At 37.0% G+C, this 15,787-nt stretch overlaps 1 protein-coding gene across 3 annotated transcripts in view; it reads left to right on the top strand.

Moving 5' to 3' along the window:
* The window catches only part of ARHGEF3 (Rho guanine nucleotide exchange factor 3), a 100,851-nt gene that overhangs the window by 22,017 nt on the left and 63,047 nt on the right, over nt 1-15,787 (top strand). For all 3 annotated transcript variants that reach the window (XM_058845235.1, XM_058845233.1, XM_058845234.1), the window contains one exon: nt 10,242-10,308. In XM_058845235.1, the coding sequence (XP_058701218.1) occupies nt 10,242-10,308 (67 nt within the window). The remainder of the gene's footprint in view (nt 1-10,241; nt 10,309-15,787) is intronic.

The raw sequence follows: 15,787 nt of genomic DNA, 5'->3' as shown, positions 1-15,787 counted from the left end.
TTATAATTAAATATTGCAGTGTGTGTCTCTCATGTACCTTGTTGAAACCCAAATACATTAGCTATCAGCAAGATTAAGAATAAAGATATATGTGCTCTAATTTTATGGCATGGTATTAAAAATTTCAGAGGAAACATAACAGTGGAGAGTGTCTGGAAAAAAACCAAAAACGTAAGGGAAATAAAAAACAAAACTGTGTTCACATATGTGCAAGTGCCATTTCCTGCCTTGCTTCAAATGTTAATGCCTGGTTTTGCTGGGATTGTAATCAAGAAGGAAAAGGAGAAAAGCATAGGAGTGTATGTATCTCTAGAAATAAACTTTATTTTTTTTTTATATATACTTATATATGCATTTTGGAAAAAACTAGCTCCAGATATCTCCTACTGATAAATGCACTTTTAAAGGAATATTCTTTTACCTGGGACAAAACATACAAACAATTTAAGTTTAATTAAATTAATAATCAATAAATTTAATTTAATGCCATCGCTGGTATAATGTTACTTTAAAATATAGGATTCCATACTTGTAAGAAATTATTTTAACAAGATTTCCTGTATGCTCTTGTAAAATGGGCTGAAATAAATGCAGTCAGTGTATTTATATTGAAGAGACTAGAAAACCTAACTTGTTGCTGGTAAAAGTAGATAGAAGTGAACATTTTCTGTCCTGAGTGGATATTCTGAATTGAGCTTCAATGGTACCACAGTTTCAACAAGTTTGACTCCATTGCATTCAGGGTTTCTATAGTAATTACTATGGCAACAGTGATGTAGAAAATGTTCCCACAGGAACCCAGCTGTGAATAATAACTAACTGAAAACATTTTGCTTTTGCATCTCAGGTTAAATGTCCCTTCAGTGAAAGTATGGGGGGTTTGCTTACTTAATAGGAAGTCATTTACACAGCAATAGTCATTCTCTTGCATAAAAACCCACATATGTTGACAGGTGTGTCTCGTTTCAGAGTAGAAACACCTTTTTGCTGTATTGCTGAAGAACCATCCCAAAGACCAATGAAAAGTGTTAGAAACATTAGGTGTAAAATTTGGCACCAGCTTCAGATGCTTTACATTAACTTAAGCCAAATTTGTAGTACAAAATCTGCTCAGGAACTCTGACTTAGTTTTATCTTGAAGAATTATGTAAATCATTTACATATGACTAATAGTGTTAATAAAAACTGTCTTGGTAGCCTTCTGACCTCACTGTGCAACAAAGGTCAGGATCACACAAGTCACATGGAAGAAGTCAGTAGTTGTTTACTTCAGTGTCTATTTATAAATTGCCTTCAAAAATTCTTCTGCTTTTTTCAGAAATAAATTTGTCAGTGTTAAATGAAATATCCTGAAACTGTTTGTTGTTAAATCTAGCTCTCCTTGTACTTGTAAACTGGCTTTTGTGCATACAATTGCCTTGTTCATATTTGTTTCACTTTCATTCAGAACAAAGGGGAAAGCAGTCTGGTGTTTATGATATGAATAAACTTTGAAACTTGAAAGCATTTCAGGGCTTGATTTGGTAGCTTCACTGTCATGGAGTAACACAAAATACTTACAGTAGTCAGGGAATTTGTAGCCACAAAGAAAAGTTCTAATGAGTTATATAAAAAAAAGGGAAACTAAACTAGTAAATATTTACAAGACTCTGATAATTATTTTTGAGATCTACAAAAATATGCTAGAGCTGAATATGAATGAGGAGTACTTTGTTAAATATGAGGAGAAAACAGTTTTCTAAGCCCTGGGGGCTGATAGTTACTCTTAGTTATTTATGCAACTTAATAGGAATTACTGTGCAGATGGAAATGTGATGAAGTGGAGGTGAAATCACTATTTATTTGGGCCCCTGTGGTGTACAATCTGCTAGTAATGCAGGAGAAAGTCTTACAAGCAAAAATATCTTTGTAAATCTAAAAGCTACATATTTTGATCTTGATGACTTCTATCTATATATCACATACTGATATCACATGCACTATGATGTTGCAGCTGTGAGTCTCTTAAATATTTTGTTGTATTTATTGTACTTACTGGTCTTGGTAGTCTCATACATCATAAGTGTTCTCTCCCAGGTTTTTTGGATACTTGTCTTTAAAGCATCACTCAAAGGAAAAAGACAAAGTATCATGATTTGGCATTTTAAAAAAAATTCTAAGTAAAATCTCTAGAAATGGAGAAAGGTTGAAAAAGTTGAACCCTTATCCTTCAGGCTTGATATAAATATTGCAATTTCCCATGAAAGGTTTCGTTATTGAAAATGTGATGAGGACAAGAGGAAATGACAGTACAAGAGGAAATTACCTCAAGCTGCATCAAGGGAGGTTCAGATTAGACATCAGGAAGAATTTCTTCACTGAAAGGGTGGTTGGGCATTGGAATGGGCTGCCCAGGGATGGGGTGGAGTCACCATCCCTGCAGGAGTTCAAGAATCACTGGATGTGATACTTAGTGCTGTGGTTTGGTTGACATGGTTGGTGACCAGTGAAAGATTGGACTTGATGATGGAGATATTTTGCATCCATAATAATTGTATTATTCTATGAAGTTCTGACTTTTTCCCCACTTCTTAATATTCTGTTTTTTATTTAACTGACAATGGTCAAAGTGTGGGAGAATTTTTGTTGTCCATGTTGTAGTTATGCTATCATAAAATACTTGCTTGTGTTCTGAGCAGGGCCCCAGGATGCTGCAGAATTTAATCTTTGGTGAGATTTTTATGTCCAAGTTATTGACCTGTATGTGACAAAGTAGCTAAGTGGAATTTGCCATGACAGCCTGATGCATGTTGGAGGGCAGAACTAATGGAGACAGAAAACAGTGCTATAATTTGACTTTTCAAGAGAGGTAGTTACTGCATGCCGGAGATAAGTCATGGGCATGGCTGCATCCACTTGGAAAAGTTGAGTTTATTAGCTCTAGTGGTGACAGGCCTGTTACAATCTCAAGATAAGGCGTTCTGGTCTGTCTGCATAGAGATTGCAGGAGTGGTTCTTGTCACTCAGTGTAAAACCCTTCAAGCAAGAACAGTCTCGCTCAGTGAAACATTATGCTGAAAGTTAGTCCTCTATAACTGATCACATTTAATAAAAGCAGATTTCTTTCCTTGTCTGACTGGCTTAGTGCCATATCCTTGAGAGTAAGGTGTGAGTGTCACAGCTCTCTTGAAAAGGTATGCAGGAGTGTTTTACTTTTAGCACAGAAAAAATTCTAAATTGACTAAAATGATCCTATATGATATTTTAGTTAGAAACCTACAATTTTTGCCTTTTCAGGTGAAATGCAAGCTGTAATGCAGAAAAATATGAAGTTACAAATGAAGGATAAGGAAGCAGCAGTACAAAAGTTTTAAAATCATATATAGGATTGACTTGACTCCAGATGTTGCTTGTTTTATCTGTTATCTGTTGCTTGTTTTATGCTGTTATCTACACTGCTCAGTCCTTCTGATCTCTCTGAATGCCTGTTAGTGAATCACAGCTCCACAGGAACTCAAATTTACCTTCAGAAAGAGCCAGATGAGATGAATCCAAACAGAAAGGACTTTCAGAACACACCCATTTCCTTTATCAAGAATATGATGTGGTGGCAATAAAATGGATTTTGAGGCTGTTGGTAGGTTCTCTATGGTAGAGATGAAAATGCTGTTTGGCTGGATTTTGAACAGCTAAGAAATCCCTTATTTGATTTCTCTGTGTGAAAACCCTCTTTTTTCCTGTCTAACCAGCAAGTATCCAGTCCTGCTAACCTAAGTGGATTTCCCAGCCTTAGGTTCCAGTTTGAAAACAAAATGAAGCAGACTTACTGTCCTTCCTTGAGCATGAGTGCTGTGAGACTTTTGCCCAGAGGCTTGGCTTTTTCTGGCTGTGATGATGGGGGCAGTTAAACCTTACCATCTGATCTTGTTTTCCCATGGACCAGAGAATCCTCTCTGGCTGTTGGGTGGAAATGAGCAAACATTTCTTTTGAATGAGCAGTTGTTCTCCCTGTAAAGAATTCAATGTGTCTCTGAGACACACAGTGGTGTGAGGTAATGACTGAAAACTAAAAAGCATTACTGCCGGTTTTTTCTGAATATAATTGAAACGATACAGGAATGTTTTTAGGCTGCATAGTCAAGTAAAGCTGTGAACTACCTCTCTCATCTCAGCCTTTTACAGTATTCAGTACAGTGAGATTTTTTTATGGAAACATAATACAGGACTCTGTTCACACCCTCCCCAGCATTAATGCAGCTGTACCTCTGTCAAAAAATCTGGGTCCTCCTCTTGGCCAGAGCCAGGGATTTCTCTTTCAGATGTGATCAGAGTTCATGTATATCAAGGGAGACGCTTTTATAGTCCTGTATATTGATGGCATTTGTTGCATCAACCTGCAATAATTAGAAATTAAGAAATAATTTATGATTAAAGCTTTAAATCAAGCTTGTTATTCTTCAGAAGGTGAAATGTTACATCATTTGGAATATCTGTGTTTTAGATTGAAAAGTAGCTAGCTCTTCGGTTGGCCTTCAGGTTTTTTTTTCATCTTTCATAAGGATGTTTTGAAATTTTGCAAGAATGGAATTAAATACAGAAATTTAAAAAAAAAAAGCATTTTGTAGCTTCTTTGGGTTTTGTTAGTGCTGGGATATTTTATGGTAGGGTACATTGATTCATGGTATAAATAAACATGCAGAAAGCATGGGAAAAGAGTAGGTGTGTGGCAGCTCGCTGCTACGTGTACCTGCTTTGTCTCTGCAGCCACATTCACAGGAGCTGCTTTTCTTTCTTAATGCATTTATGCCAGTTCATGAGAGTAGGACAGTAAAATATTATGTTCACATTCAGGAAGTCAGCTCATCAGCTGAAAATCAATCATCTGTTTCTTCTTTGGTATTTTTGTTTCTCTCAAGATATGAAGTGTTCAGTCTTGCTCAGCTGAGTGGCCTCCCCACCCCTCCATACCCATTTGTGATGAGCTCCTGTCTGCAGGATGAGGCCCTGGCCAATCAAACGTGCACCAAGTCTTAGAGTTACTTTGCCTTTAGCAAGAAAAACCCTTCAAATAAACTCTCTATATGAACTTAAAGATTTTCTGAGCCAAACTCTGTTGTGTTATTTTGTTTTACACTTCTGGAAAATAAATAGAATTTTCCACAATCTCATTTTAGTTTATTTTTGTATTATTTCACAGTCCTAGGATAAAAAAGAAATAGTATTTGAGATTACGAGTGAATGACTCATTATTTTTTATTAAGTAGGTCAAAGTATGAGCTCTTTTCCTGCTTTTAAAATCAGTACCAAAGGTATATAACTGTAATTATATTATCTGTAAAAAGCTAAAATGCTCTTGCACATCTCAGGCTTCACTAGGTAAACCACTTTGACATTTTTTGTGCATGTAATTTAGTATCACAGCCATTCCACTGTGTTAAAAGAAATGTGCTTTTGTGACCTGTGTTTAAGCGTATTTGATAAGTTGAGCAGATGACATCAAAAGAACACATCTGAGCAGTAAGTACTATTTATTATTTAACAGTATCTTTGTAAAATATTCACAGCTGTAGTAACAGCGTTTATTTCTGCAGATTGAGAATAATTTTTACTTGGCACAGTTTGTTTCCAAGTGGTTTGAGCTTTCCTTTTATTATCTGAGTATTCATGTAGATTTGCAAAATGAGTTTTATTTTTGAACGGATGTGGCAGCTGAATATTTTAAACAAAACTTGCACAGTTTGGATATTCATATCTTAGAAACACTCTTGTCAGTGATTCTGTGTACAGATAGACTGGAAGATCAGATGAAGATGTAAAAGTTGAGTGAGCTTAACATAAACTGCCATAAACTGTTCGCTTAACTCGTCATCATGCTTCAAGGCAGATAAAACATTTTGTTAGTAAATGTAATAGAAACTTTTGAACATTTAATCTGTATTTTAGTTTTTAGATTCCTTTATACACTTTTACCAACCAACTGTCATTATATAATTAACCTACAGCAAAGTAAAGGTTGCAGCAAAAAGTTCCACTGATTTATTCTGAGGCATGTTAATTTAGTGTCTAAAAATATTTTTATAATATATGCATAGTGTGTGTGTGATGGAACCTAAACAGAAAACCCTGTACATCTTAAGGACAAAAGCATTTTATTCTCTAGGCTACGAAATAGTGGTAGAAGCATCTTGGTCAAAGACAATGCCAGAGCACAGAGGGTATTACCAGTGTCAGAAGTTCCTGCAGGAATAAAAGTTTCGTTTGGTAAAATTCTAAATTTATTCTTACTGAGCCACAGGATCACTAGGACCTAGCAGGTAAGCAAGTCAGTCATTCCCTGGTAAATGTTTCAAGGGGTCTAAGATATATTTGAGTTACTAAGGAGTGAATTTCCATTAATTTCCTGGCTTATCTCCCCAGTGCTGGAGGTTAAAGGTGAAATGGATAATACACAGTTAAAACTTCTGCTGATGAGGAGGAGTGTTTTGACACTCAGACAGAGGGATGGGCTCAATGCTTAGTTTCTCCAGGGCTTCCTCTCTAAGGGACAGGTCCCCACTTGTACTTTCCTCATAGTGGAGAGACTTGGTTTTACGTTTTATTCCCAAGGTCAACCTTCCATAGCGATCCCAGAGCCAAGCTCAGGTGGAGGCTTTGGTAACCCCTCCCTCCCACAGGAGTTCACACTCTGAAGAGTTCCTTTATACCCCCATCTTTTAGTCTTCCTTCTTAACACTGCGGTGCGAGGAGAAAATGTTTTGGTTCCTTTTAGCTAAATGAAAAGACATCCATGTGTAAGAAAGGTCAAATGTTAGGAATTACAGCTCTGAGACTCTCTAATTTTTAGGATGAGCTCCTCCTCTGTCTCTGAAATCTCACTGTGATTGACTCTGTGATAACCTATTTGGTACTTTTCAAGACTGTTCATCACAATGCATTCAATTGTAAGAACCATCTCCACCTTGTCCTTGACATTTGAAAAATCATTCCTATAGTATCTGAGTAATTTATTTTAGATTTATGTGCCTCTAAAAGTCAGGTCTGCTCATTGCTTTTAATGCTTATTAATATCTCCTCTTTTTTCCTTCAAGCTGATGTTTTATTTTGTTCTATATGCTACCTACTTATGTCAGTGATGATTTTTATTATTTGTCTCGTAAATTATTTTGTTACGAAGCTAAGTGCATCTAATGCACTATTGGACCACTATCCCTCCTACCAAAGTGTAATATCTGTTGGCTGTTTCAAAAATAGAATTCTGTGACTGTTTTGTATTTAAAATATCAAGCAGCTATTTAGTATTTTAATAGTTTTATAGCACAGACTGTTTCTTTATTAGCTCATATCCTGCTGCACTTCAGAAAGGACTTATTCAGTAAACAGAATGATCTGAAGTAACAGTAGTGTTGTTGTAGGGAAAGTAATGTGTTGTAGGGAAAAAAAAAGAGCAAAACATTAATTTAAAATGTGTTTGAAAAAGCTACAATACTTTATTTCTTTTTCAGTACAGTTTTCATTGATGTTGACAGTAGGAAGACCAAGTGATCAAAGTAACTTTAAGATAGTGAAGGACCAAACTGAAAACTGTAAATGAGGTTTTGCTTTCCATAGAACTAAATTTTGTCACTTGAGGTGCATTTGAGAATCAGAACTTTTATGTAACTTCACTTTCATTTAGGGGTGTGTTAGGCTGAAAAATATTGGTTCAGGATGGTGATCATAAACAATTTACAAATATGTTTAATCTAGATAATTCCTAGTTATGGGAACAGTGAAATTTCTGAAAAAAGTCTTTCAGGAAAATGGTGGGGTAGTTCTTCTGAATAATATCTTGGTATGTTTGAAATGGGCTATATGAAGTGCTTGCTTGTAATGGGAAAGTAGACTTGAAACATTCACTGGGTTCCAGAGTTCAAATGACCCTGATAGAGTAGAAAATAGGGAAGGAATAATCAGGCCAGATGCATGAAAGTGAAAGGTTTTGAAGAAATTATATAAGATAGCACATAGGGTGCTAAATGAGTCTAATGCTTCAGTCTGGTTTTAGAAGAGTGCTGCACACATTGGGTGGAAAAATATTTTGTGAAGATTTTTCCTTATTGTATCAGATTGTCTCAGCAAGTCACGGAGGAACACACAGTGACCTCCATCTGTTTCCCTGCCTTTTTAATTAAGTCCTTTTGGTAAAATTATGTTGTTTCATTAGGCTTCTGCATTTAAGTCCCTTTAATAACACCACTAGCATTAAAAAGAAGAGTTAAGCAAACCATTGTGAGTGATGGGACAATTTATTCTCACCAAAATGAAATAAGGCTCTTGATTGATAAGAGGGAAGAGGGTACCTATTGTGAAAACTGGCAAAATGTAAATTTGATGTGCTTGCTCTTTATAAAGACTGGCTGTTTTTGTGTAGTCTGGGTTGCTGTCAGTGAATGGGAAAGTTACAGACTGATGATAACAATTGCTTAGGCATCCTTCTTCTGCTGGATGAACTCTAGTTGAGAGTAGATGGATGATATGACAAATTTATTGCTTATTACAGAGTTCTCAGTTCTCATTACAGAATGATTGTGGGGATAGATAATTTTTAATTAAGTCATTCATTTCCCTTGAAATATTGTCTGAACTGTCATAAAACTTGTTTTATTGAGGCTGAAATGTCATTTGTTTCCTCTACATTCATCTTAATTAGTATAGAACTAGTGTAATTATTAACAATTTTTAAAAAAAAATACTAAGGAACACAACTTTATAGGAGCTCCCAGTACTTGCTCAAAAACCTGACTGGTTCCAGTGTGAGATCTGTGGATAAAAAGGTGCAAAACACCATTAGGACAATTGATAATCTGTATAACTTGCTCTTGTTAATCACATTTTTCTTTATTTATAAAGCACTTACTGTTCCAGTGAGGCTTTTCGGTTAGAAATTCAATTTCAAAATATTTTAACTTGGAAAGCTGTGGTAGGAGGATTTATTGCTGTAACAGTCTTTAACGCTGAATTCTGTCGTGTATGCTGCCTTGTGCTTTTTAATGACTTTACCAATGCAACCAATGCACTTCAATATTAATATTTTTTCTGGTTGGCAGACTGGTGGAGTGAAAAACTAAGAAGATTTACATCTCAGCCTTTAATGTTACAAAAAATTAATTGTCACGATTATAATTTTTTGCGCTATGCTGTCATCTAAAAATGTTTACTGTGATCACAGTTCTATGATGTGTTTTAATGGATGTGAAAACAGAAACGTTCATACACCAAATATTTTACACCAAAAGAGAGAAGACAGAAAAAAAGACAGTGGAAACTATTGCTATCCTGACTCTAAGAAAAAAAAAATTGGGGTATGGTGCATTGGAGTCCTTCAGGAACTATAAGCAGCTGAAAGAACTTGTGTGTTAGTTCAGTGCTTTAACTTCGGTATCTGTCGGGTTATTGTTGGATGGTGAGATTTGACAAGCAGACATTTAATTTGCTATTTTTTAACCAAGTTTTTGTGTTCCTGTTACTGTTTGTGGTCGCTTCTGTAACGTGTCTAATGCATGGTTGGAGTTGCAGCATGCTCAGCACTTGGGTCCTGCTGCCAAACCATGTGTTGGTCTGGTCAGCTTCAGCGGGCCACTCGAGCTTTGATCTGACTTCATGTGTAAAATCTCAGCAATGTTTGCCTACCTTTGTGAACTAATTGAAGCTCTTACTGGTGAAAAGCACTCATTAGGAAAGAAGTGGGCCATGTTATGGTTACTTTTCAGAAATAATTGTACAGTGTTAATTATAGGGTATGAGAAAGATTTTTGGAAGGAGTGAAAACAGAAGTCAGCTTCTAGTTTTTAGCGTCACACAAGAGGCTGGCTAACTTGCTCTTTACAGCTTTGTGTAGCTCCAGTGTCAGGATTAAAGGCTCTGAAATGTCCCCCTGCAGTCCAGCTGCACTGTCTTGCATCATGTGGCGTAATTGCCACTTCACAGACTGTCTGGGTCAGGATTGTCTCTGCTGAAAATCAGTGTGAGGAATAACTTGCTGTTAGACATCAAGTCAGAGCATCTCTGAACACCTGAAAGGCTGCCATGTCACTTAGTGCTCAGTCTGAATTAAAACATATAACTACACTGAAGACAGAAACCTGTCAGAGGTACAGCCAAGGAAGTCTAAGTGTCTCAGTACTTGAAACATGTGTTTTTCTTTTCTCCATCGTCATTCTGTTACTGAGATAGAAAATATGGCAGCTGAAAATGTAAACACTTTTCTTTGTCTCATCTTACAGGCCGAAACAGCAGCAACAGAATAATTTTTCCTTGTTTCCTTCCACCAAGGGCTGGAATTTCAGAGGGGTAAGTTTTGTATTGTTTTGTTCAGGGTATAACCTTCCCTCCCGCATTCTGTTGCAGTGGAACTTTGTAGTTAAACCATGATCCATGAGGACTAAAATCGTGGCAAAACAATAAGACTGGAACTTTTAATTTTGTACCCTCCTAAATGGCTTTCTAAAAATGCCAGCTTTTTTTTTTTTTTTTTTTTTTAAGGGTGATTGATTGTATTATTCTGAAGGGTGCAGGATATAATCACACTGTACACTAACCTACTTTAAATTAAAAGAAAATAGGGTGTGTTTTTGTATTTGAAAATAAATAATGAAAACTGGACTGATACTGTTTTATTCTAATATAGATATTTGTAAAGTTATTGCAAGTTTGTATACATGAACTTTGCAGAAGTACAGTTAAATCATAGCAAAAAATAGGTGGGTCTCTTACAAGGCGGGGGGGGGGAATAGGTTTTATTTCTATTTGCTTGGCTGAGTAAGGAAATATGGAAGCTTGTGTGTTCCACAGAAACAAACTGAAAAGGTACATGAAAAAGCAATGCTAGTGACACTGAGAATCTTTATACTTGCAGGTGGTACTAGGAGCTTTTATTTTTGTCCTCTTCAGGTTTCAGAGGTAGCTTCTTAGTAGGTTAATTTGTTCAGGGAGTCAGCCACGTTATCCCCTCTCTGCCCCATAAGGCCTGTGAGCCCTTCTACACCATTTGGTGTGAAACTTACTGTGATAATGGTGTGTTTGCCATGTGTGTAAGTGCTGGAGCCTGGGATACAGTCCAGGAGAAGTTACTGCAAGCAGACAGACAGTACTTAAATACTTTGCTGAAAGAGTCAATGGCATTGTCACATTTAATGTTCTGTGCTGTTCATAATAATGAACATCAAAACAAAAAATATATTTTACTGACTTTTGCATTCTAACTTGGTGTTTTAAATAGAGAATCCACTATTGTTTTTGTGAGCTTTTTATTGTCACTATTTCTTGTGTTACACCATGGGTGAAGTTTTCAGTGATATCAAGAAAACAGTTCCTTCACAACTGTTTGGTCAAGAGTGTAGGCAGGATACCAGCAACCTCTAGGCTGTAGATTAATTATACATTTCAGAGCCAGTTTAAAAATAAAATTGACTCTAGTGTTTCCCCCAGTTCTCTCCCAACTATGCTGGAAAAGTAACTGAGGAAGGAGGTGGGTATGATAATAGTGGGAAGAGTATTGTAGGTATGAGTTGTAGCTGAAGAAACAATGATGCCAAGTACAGAGCAGTAGCTCACTGAAGTAAAGACATAGGCAGCATGAGGTCTGTGATCCTGTGTGGTGCAGGTAGAGTGAGCTGTATACAAAGAACAGAAAACTGGGGAGTAAAATACTTCAGAATCAAGAACCTGAAAGGAGATAGGAATAGTAGTATTAGAGAAAACAGGCAACAAGTTAATGAATCTTCCAACTGCTTCCTTCATGTGTAGAAATGAAGATCTGTGACAGGTGGCTGCCACCTTATTTTTAAAGAAACTTATGAGATGGTAGCACAGATGTCAAGTTTTACACTGTAATAGTTAATATAGTGCATGGTAGGCAGTTGCAGTTAATTGTTTGACAAAAATGGCTGCATCAAGGGAAGAGCTTGTATGAGTTGTTCTCTTGATCTGATTGGATGCTGAATTGGATAGCTGAGGAATGGAAAAGAGAGAGCTAAGTGTCTGATATTTGCATTGTGTGAGCATTAATTTTATTTCAGTAGATGGAAAAATTGTGTTATGAAAAGCCCAATGAGCAGACTTGAAGTCACATAGGTTTTCAGAGAGATGGTGAAAGATAATAGGTTGGCTTTGATGTCTTTTCTCAACAGGACTAAAACCTTACTGGCTAAAATAACTAGGTTAATGTTGACAGTGGAGCAGAGCCACAGCTGAGTATAGCACAACTCTGGAGCTGACTTACTCATGGCTATGTTTTCTTTAATTTCTATTTCTATTATTACAGACTGTAATACAGGATCATTTTAACAGTCACCAAAAACAATAAAGAATAAAGTGATTAGCACAGAATTGCAACACTGTGTTCATCTCCCTGTCCTCTCTTTGCAGTCAGTTGACTCAGTTTAAATGTCTCTGTATAATGCTGATAAAAGGACATGTTACAGAAACCTGGAACATACAGCAATGTAAACCTCAGAGTAAGATAAGGAAGACCCGGATGCTACGCATTTACCAAAGAAACTCCTCTGCACTCCTCCTTTCCTTACTTAATCAGAAGCAGCTGATTTCCATCTTGAGCAGCTCTTTTGAGCTTCATGGTTAGAGAACATGTTTAACGCTCTCAATGGGGATTTTCATGTTAGAATGATATCATGTTTCTGTTGTTTTTAGATAGCGGTAGTAGTGACTTCCAGAATTTTGGGCAGTGTTTACTATCAGTGGGGAGAAAGGAGCTTATAAATTTTTTTTTTTCAACTGAATAAATCAAACCTGGTTATGATAAAATTTAGACTTAAAGTTACTGAGCAGTGAAATATTTTTGCTATAAATTCACCCTGCATACACAGAAAGCATCAGGGTAATCTGGGATTTGGAGAGGTTTTTATAGTCAGGTGTCCAGCAAATAGACTATTATAAAGGCAAAGAATTGATAGTGGCTACTGTCATTCCAGAGGAAGAAACACTGAACCTATGGAGATAAGAATATCCCACACTGGAGGAAAGACCAGAACACAGGAGATTAAGCGTTAGATGTGGTACTTCAAATAGAAAAGGAATGAAGCAAAGGAATATAAAATATAGAATATAGAAAAGGAATAAAAGCAAAATCCTATCCTGGGTGTAGGATTGGTGAAGGAAAGAGGAGGAATCTGTAACTTGGAAAGAGGGATAGTCAGAGTGGAGAAAGCAAAGAGCTGTGAAAGAACTCTGAGAGTGAGTGGAAATGGATAAAATACAGAAATAGAGGAAAGCTAGTGAGTATAAAAGCAGAGAGATGGAAGTACAAAGTGGAGGCAGAAATCTACAGAGCACTGCAGGGTTCTCAGTTCAGCCTTTGGAGGTGCTGACCCTGAAATGATAAGATGATGTGGGTGGGGAGCAAATTGTGGCTGGCACTTGGTAAGATGAAGAAGCACAAATATCTGAAGGGATGAGGCAGGTCAGTAATGAATATAAAGAAAACACGAGCACATATCTTGGTACAGAAATTACTATTAATTCTATTTTTGCTTTATCTTCTGATTACCACTGACTCTCAGTGTTCGGCTCATCTCTGTGCCACCCTTCCCTAAAAACCTTGATGCAGATAAGTGGCTTTCCTCTGCATCACTGTTTGGTGCTTGCTTATAAGTAAGAGAGAGCAAGTCAATATGCTGCTCTGAGTGTCTGTGGAAATAATGTGTTATGTTGCTGTGTAGAGTGGGAAACAGCTTCATTTCACAAAGCGTTCCATCAAATGAGGATTACATTTGTACAGTCATCTGCACACAATTAGAAGATGTGAGGATTAAAGCTTCTATGGCTTTTTGGTAGTTATGATACAGTCTTGAGTTATATGTTTGTATGATATTTTTTACCACACTGAGAGCAGTCAGTTTTATAAATAAGGAAGTTCTTAATTCAAGAAGAATAAGAAATGTCTCTTGAGAGTTTGAGATTTCAGCCACTTTATCTGTCTCCTTTCCTGCTCTCTTAAAAACACCCACCTTGTTTATGCCAGCAGGATAAACTTCTAGACTTAGATATGCAAATGGAAGTCTTGAAATTATTGTTAAAAAAGAAAAAAAATGGTACATTTACAGAAATGGTGGTACAGTGTTGCTATGATGACATTTGAGGTGACTATGAAGAAATTGCCAGTCAATCAAAAGAAAAGCAGTTACCTGATTAGTGAAGAATATTGGGCTGTAGGCAGAACTGAAGAGGGTGCTGATTTTGTTTGCACTTGTCTCTGATATGCCTTTCCACTGTTCCACTGAGAGAGCATCATTTCCTGCATGGTTTAAGAAAACATCTGAACCATTATGAGGGTTTCTTTATTTCCTCTCTGCCATACACAACAAATTTGACTGAAGAACTTCAGTGCTAAAAATAAATAGTGAAATCTAAACCAACATTTTGTACCTCATATAGTTTGAGGCATGTGTTTAGTGTGTAGTTGCCTGAAGATTGAAGATAATTTATTGCAAAGAGGCTTCTTCCTATTTCCTCCTTTCTTGTTTCCTCTTTAATTTTGCGAAATCATCTAACTGAGCTGCAGATGTGGTCACCTGTGAGGAAGGCTGATCTAATTTATGAGAAACCTGACATGAAGTGTTATATTTACTGAAAGTAAATTTTAGACATGTAAGTGGTTTCTGTGCTGGTTCTACTGCACACACATTTGTGGGGGAAATGGTGTCTGTTATGCCAAATGGGAAGAATTCCACACTTTTCAGGCAGTATTTAGAAAACAGTATCTTTTTGTGCAGACTGGCACACTTAAGTTATCCCGTTCAGGGTGCACAAATGTCAACAGGGTAAAAATTTCAAAGAGAGAAAATAAGTTTTATCCTGGCTTTAAATTGATGATTAATTGCATAAATTATATAATTATTTGCTACCATAGAAAGCACCTCTGTACCTCTCCTGGATTCTGCCTGGTTTTACTTAATTTCTGTATCCACCGATGGTTATTTGCCTAAGCAATGATGTTACCAATAGCAGAAACTCATTCCAAGTAGTATCACACAGACCTTTTTTCATGCTTGTTGAAACAAAGTTATGCACTACTGTCTCTAAATCAAATGTACTTAAATACCATAGTCTTTTGGTATGGTCAGTATGATTTTAAAACACCAAAGTATCATATGCATTAAAAAACGTGTGGTTTTCTGTTGGTTCAGTATAGTCCTAGGCACAATTTAAGCAGCTTCCTTGAAGGGAGGATGGTTACTTTGTCATTGACAGCATTTTTTTGTAAGTCTTTGTGTACTCACAGCATAACTAGGAATGGAATAATTGTACCCGTTGTGACATAGCAGTCAGGTGTCAGCTCCTCCGTGTGCCATAGAGGGACTCTGGGCAGGGGCATCCAGCTGGGATCCCTGCTCCCCATGGCTGCTCTCCTGCCTTTGCTTCTGCAGAGAGTCCTGCAGCAGTTTAAAGATATGTGGGTGCTTAATCCCTGATGCATCTCCTCCCCCTTTGTCTTTGAACAGAAGAACTCCATATTCCTTTTCTGCTTTCCAACAGATGATTAATTCCTGTGTGCCACTTGCTCCCTTTAGATTTCTCCCTCTATCTTCTTACAGAGGGTTCAAGCTCTTCCATTTCAGAGTTTGTCTTGGCCCATCTCTTTTACTGCCTGGCTCTGCTCAGACTTGCCTTTAATCTGCCTCTGTGGAGGAGCTGTTGTCCTGCTGTCCAGCACCGACTTTTCCGGGGCCAGGATGGCCCTGATACCTGACACCAGAAATAGTGAGAAACAATTCTCTAAGTCTGCTCTTGCAGTTCTTTCTTGGGAGCACTG

This window comes from Poecile atricapillus, chromosome 9 (genome assembly GCF_030490865.1).
Source record: "Poecile atricapillus isolate bPoeAtr1 chromosome 9, bPoeAtr1.hap1, whole genome shotgun sequence".
Taxonomy (NCBI): Eukaryota; Metazoa; Chordata; class Aves; order Passeriformes; family Paridae; genus Poecile; species Poecile atricapillus.
This window is presented reverse-complemented; position numbering and strand designations above follow the sequence as displayed.